At 50.0% G+C, this 5,437-nt stretch overlaps 1 protein-coding gene across 3 annotated transcripts in view; it reads right to left on the bottom strand.

Annotated features, from left to right (window-relative positions):
- Positions 1 to 3,396: 3,396 nt before the first annotated feature.
- SYT3 (synaptotagmin 3) overlaps positions 3,397 to 5,437 on the bottom strand; it is a 19,798-nt gene continuing 17,757 nt past the window's right edge. For all 3 annotated transcript variants that reach the window (XM_023182602.3, XM_023182604.2, XM_023182603.2), the window contains 2 exons: positions 4,216 to 4,284; positions 3,397 to 3,899 (listed from right to left, as the gene is read on the bottom strand). In XM_023182602.3, the coding sequence (XP_023038370.1) occupies positions 4,219 to 4,284 (66 nt within the window). In that variant the 3' untranslated portion in view covers positions 3,397 to 3,899; positions 4,216 to 4,218. The remainder of the gene's footprint in view (positions 3,900 to 4,215; positions 4,285 to 5,437) is intronic.

The raw sequence follows: 5,437 nt of genomic DNA, 5'->3' as shown, positions 1-5,437 counted from the left end.
CCACCTACACAAGGTACCCCGAGTAGTCAAATTCATAGGGAATTTCCCAGACAATGGAACGTGCTTCCCAGGGGTTGGGAAGAGAAGGGAGTGGTAGTTGCTTAATCGGAACAAAGTTTCAATTCTACAAGAGGAAAGAGTGGAAATGAGTAGGGGTGATGATTGCACAACAATGCAACTGTACACTTAAAATTGGCTAAGTCCTAGGGAGGTGACTCATGCCTGTAATCTCAGCTACTCTGGAGGCTGAGGCAGGAGAATTGCTTGAACCTGGGAAGCGGAGGTTGCAGTGAGCCAAGATCACGCCAGTGCACTCCAGCCTGGCATCACAGCGAGACTCCGTCGCAAAAAAAAAAAAAAAAAAAATTGGCTAAGATGGTAAAAAGTTTGTGTTATGTGTATTTTGCAACAATGTACAAGAATTTAAATGAACCAATTTTAGGTGCAAAGAGTTTTGACAAATGTATTCAATTGTGTGATCACTTCCATCATCTGGAAATATTCCTTGTGTCCACTAGTAATCAATCTCTCCGTAACCACTGCCACTGCCTCTAGTCAACCACTAATCCACTTTCTGCCCTTACATGTTAGCCCCTTCCCCTTCCCCTCCCCTCCCCTCCCCTCCCCCCTTTTCTTTTCTTTCCTTTTTTTCTTTTTTTTCTTTTGCTTTGTCACCCAGGCTGGAGTTCAGTGGCATGATCTCGGCTCACTGCAACCTCCGCCTCCCAGGTTCAAGCCATTCTCCTGCCTCATCCTCTAGAGTAGCTGGGATTACAAGCGCTCGCTAACACAACCGGCTAATGTTTGTATTTTTAGTAGAGATGGGGTTTCACCACGTTGGCCAGGCTGGTCTTGAACTCCTGACCTCATGATCCACCTGCCTCAGCCTCCCAAAGTGCTGGGATTACAGGCGTGAACCACCATGCCTGGCCTCTTTCTTTCTCTCTTTCTCTCTTTCTTTTTGAGACGGAGTCTCACTCTGTTGCCCAGGATGGAGTGCAGTGGTGTGATCTCGGCTCACTGAAACCTCTGCCTCCTGGGTTCAAGCGATTCTCCTACCTCAGCCTCCCGAGTAGCTGGGATTACAGATGCCAGGCTGGTTTTGAACTCCTGATCTCAAGTAATCCGCCTGCCTCAACCTCCCAAAGTGCTAGGATTACAGGCATGAGCCACAATGCCCAGCCCATATTAGTGTTTTATTTCTACAATTTGACGTAACTGGAATCCTACAGTATGTACCCTTGTGTCTGGCTTATATCACGTGACATCATGTTTTTGAGATTTATCCATGGTGCTATGCCTGTTGGCAGGTGGTTTGTGTTATGGCCGAGTCGTATTCCATCCTGTGGGCATACCACAGTTTGATCATCCACCCTCCCACTGAGGAACAGTCGTGTCATTTCTGCTTTTCCAGATTGGGACTATTATGAATAAAACTGTTGTGAATACTTGTGTGAACATGTTTTTATTTCTCACGGGTAAATACTTAGGAACAGGATTGCTGAGTCATATGGTAAGTTTGTGTTAATTTTATAAGAAACTGATCAACTGTTTTTCAAGGCGGTTACAGTGGGTTGAAAGGTGGCGCCCGAAAGATATACCCATGTCCCGTGCCCTGGAACCTGTGAATGTGACCTGATTTAGAGGAAAGGTCTCTGGGATGTAATTAAGGATCTCCAAACGGCATCACCTGGATTTAGAGTAGTTTCTTACACCCAGTGACCGGTGTCCTTATAGGGGAAAGGCAGAGGGAGATTTGAGACACAGAGACACACAGGGGAAGAGGCAATGCAGACAGAAGCAGAGACTGGAGCGATGCCTCCATGAACCAAGGAAGGCCAAGGATCGCCAGCAGCCACCAGGAGGTAGGTGGGAGGTGGGAAACATATTCTCCATCAGAGCCTCAGAAGGAAGCAACCTCACCAATGCCTCTGCCCAGGCCACAGTGCAGGCCTACTGGCTTCCAGGAGATGAATTCATCGCTCCAGCAAAAAGGGATGAGGTCCTGAAGGGCTTTGGACCAATCCCGGGCAAGATGGTCAGGGGAGGAGGAGGAGGAGTCAGCAAACGCAGGAGGCGGGCCCAAGAGTCTGCCCAAACTGGACCCAATGATTGGCCCGGGGTGTCTCCAAGGTCTGAGCTGGACCAATCAGAATCCTGTTCCTGAATGACACAGCAGCTGAGAGACAGCTGATTCTCACATTGTTTCCTCTGAAGTTATCTGCTCTGACGGCAATTACAACAAGTCTTGTTAATTTCTTGCAATGGCAGCAGATCCTGTTAATTACCTACCCAACTATAGTTCCCCTCCCTATGCTTCCTCTAGGCAAAGTCTGCACCCCACCATGGGGACTGGAAATGACAGATATTCACTAGCCAGACCACTCTGCAACTCGGGGTAGCCACACAGCCGGGTTCTGGCGAGAGAGAAATAAGGAGAATTATTCTGTGGAGGAAAAAAGGGGAACACAGAAGGGGAGGACCCTGTCTACACTGCCTGCTTTAGATGCCAGTGTGTGAGAACACCATGCTGCTATAGACAGTTTGTACTCAGGAGGGGAATGAACACCAATCTCAGAGATGCCAACCAGAGCCTAATGTTGCTGAGCAGCCGAACCAACCCTGGGACTGTCTTTGAAAAATCTGATATGCAAACATGGAAAAAAATCTTTTCACTTAAGCTCTTTCAGTGGAGAAGTTTTTGTTTGTTTGTTTGTTTTGCAGCCAAAGGTATCATAACAGATACAGCATTATACACCTAGAGCTCCAAGTGGCCATCTCATTGCCACTGCAAACACCTACCTGAGAGAGAAGTCAATAGCCAGGCGCGGTGGCTCACACCTGTAATCCCAGCACTTTGGCAGGCCAAGGCGGGCAGATCACAGGAGGTCAGGAGTCTGAGTCCAGCCTGGCCAATGGGGTGAAACCTCGTCTCTACTAAAAATACAAAAACTTAGCCAGGCATGGTAGCAAATGGCTATAATCCCAGCTACTCAGGAGGCTGAGGCAAGAGAATCGCTTGAAACCAGGAGGTTACAGTGAGTCCAGATCACACCACTGCACTCCAGCCTGGGCAACAAGAGTGAAAGTCCATCCAAAAAATACGAGGAAAGCAGAAGTGAAAGAGTCCCTTGAACACCTGGATCTAACGATGCCTGAAGTCCCTCTGTGTTCATAGGCTTTCCATGGACAGAGGTCTTTCAATTCTGTTTATGGTTTTGGGTTGAATTTTGTGTTCTGTACTCACAATGATCCTGGCTAACACCATTTTTATAAACTGAGGCTCAGCAAGATCATTAAGTTGCCCAGTCATAGAAAGAAACACAAATTTGTCTGTTGCAGAGCCAGCATGTTCCAATCCAGCTTCCTAGTCTCAGAGAGGACAGGAGGCCCAGGTGGAGTGAGACCCACGGAGTGTGTTTATTCTGGCATTGATAGCAGCAGCAGTGGGGGGACCGGCCAGACGCGGGGTGTGGCGAACAGAAGGGGTGGACACAGGTGTGTGTGTGTCTGAAAGGACAGAGAGCATTGGCCCATTGACATTCACGGCGAGAACAAGGGTCGGGACACCAAGTCTTGGACGAACAGCAAAGTGACAGAGACAGACAGAGGGTTTTGGGGGGCAGGGGTCCCCCAGACATGCATGGCCCCTCGCCTCAATGGGGAGCCCCAGGGAAGAAAAGACAGACACAGTGGAGGCTGAATGCCCCCCACCCTGAAAGAAGGAGCTGGGCCCGCCTCCTCCCATCCTCTCGCTTCCAGGGATAGGAAGCCTAGGGCCAGGGCTGCCCTGCACCAGCAGCTCGGACGTTATGGCTTCAAGGAGATGAATTCACGGTCCGGGCAGGAAAGGATGGGGTCCTGAGGGAGCCTGGTCCGATCCCGGGCCTAGGCCAGACCTGCACGATGGAGCAGGAGAGGAGGCGTCGGCAACGGCAGAGAACTGTGTCACGACCTCCTGCAGCTCCATCACCACCCAGAGACCCAGGAGTCCCAGGCCCAGCCCCTCCTCCCTCTGTCCCAGGAGTCCAGGCCCCCAGCCCCTCCTCCCTCCGACCCAGGAGTCCAGGCCCCCAGCCCCTCCTCCCTCAGACTCAGAAGTCCAGGCCCCCGGACCCTCCTCCCTCAGACTCAGAAGTCCAGGCCCCCAGCCCTTCCTCCCTCGGACTCAGGCATCTCCACCCCCAGCCCCTTCCCTGTGGCCAGGCTCCTTACCCCTCACTCAGAGTTCTCTTTCTCTGATAGTCCTTTGCTGCCTTTTGTGAAGCTGGTCAAAGTCTTTTCCTAAAGGAGAAAGTCCAGAAGGTTCAGGAGTGAGGGACAGAGATTTGAAACAGACACTAATCGTCAACAGGAGAAGACGTCAATCCTGTTTCATTATTTAGGAGGCGCTTTCTCACTTGGCCCTGAAGTGATGGACAGATGGTATTACGATTCCATTCTACAGATGGAGAAATGGAGGCACAAAAAAGAGGAGTCTCTGCAAATGCGAGGAGAGATGAGGCTGTAGGGATGAGTGCGGCAGGTCCTGGATGGCATCAGAGGGGCTGAGACTCTGTCCTGGGGCCACTGGGGAGCCACGGGAGGGCTGTGAGCAAGGAAGGCGAGGAGAAGCTCTGGGTGTAGAAGGATCTCCTGAGGCCACAGGGAGCACGAGGGGCTGAAATTCATGGGCAGTGTCAGGACTGGGCCCAGACTCTGTGCCGCCAGTGTTGCCCAGCATGGGCAGTGGCTCACCAGAAACTCCTCAGAAGGTTTGTGGGATGAATTAATGAAAGGATGAATGAGTGAATGACAGAAGGAGGGAGTAGCCTCCATCCCATCCACCTTAGTAGAGTCCTCGTCTTTTCCAATCTCAAATCTGAGCTCTGTGCCCAGCTGCTCGGTCCCTCATCATCACTGGAAAAAAGCCCACAGCAGGGCCGGACTCAATCTGGTGATGTGGTGAAAGTTTCACCCGGTACTAAATGCAAATGTGTGCCCCAAATGCAGCAGTCAAGATAAATAATATTTAATGCAATATTGGCCAGGTGCGGTGGTTCACGCCTGGAATCCCAGCACTTTGGGGGCCCGAGGTGGGTGGATCACTTGGAAGTTTGAGACCAGCCTGGCCAACATGGCGAAACTCTGTCTCTACAAAATGAATAAATAAAATAAAATAAAATAAAATAAAAATTTAGCAGGGTGAGGTGGCACATGCCTGTAATCCCAGCTACTTGGTAGGCTCAGGCAGAAAAATCACTTGAACTCAGGGAGGGGAAGGTTGCAGTGAGCCAAGATTGCAGCGCTGCACTCCAGGCTGGGTGACAGAGTGAGACTCTGTCTCAATAATAATTAATAATAATAATAATAATAATAATAATGCAATATTTTTTAAAAATCAAAATTAATAAAGAGAGAAAAACTCGAAGGACACAGAATCAAAATATAACAGGGT

Source organism: Piliocolobus tephrosceles, chromosome 21 (assembly GCF_002776525.5).
Source record: "Piliocolobus tephrosceles isolate RC106 chromosome 21, ASM277652v3, whole genome shotgun sequence".
NCBI classification, from domain to species: Eukaryota; Metazoa; Chordata; class Mammalia; order Primates; family Cercopithecidae; genus Piliocolobus; species Piliocolobus tephrosceles.
The sequence above is the reverse complement of the archived record's forward strand: the minus strand, read 5'-3'. Positions and strand labels throughout refer to the sequence as shown.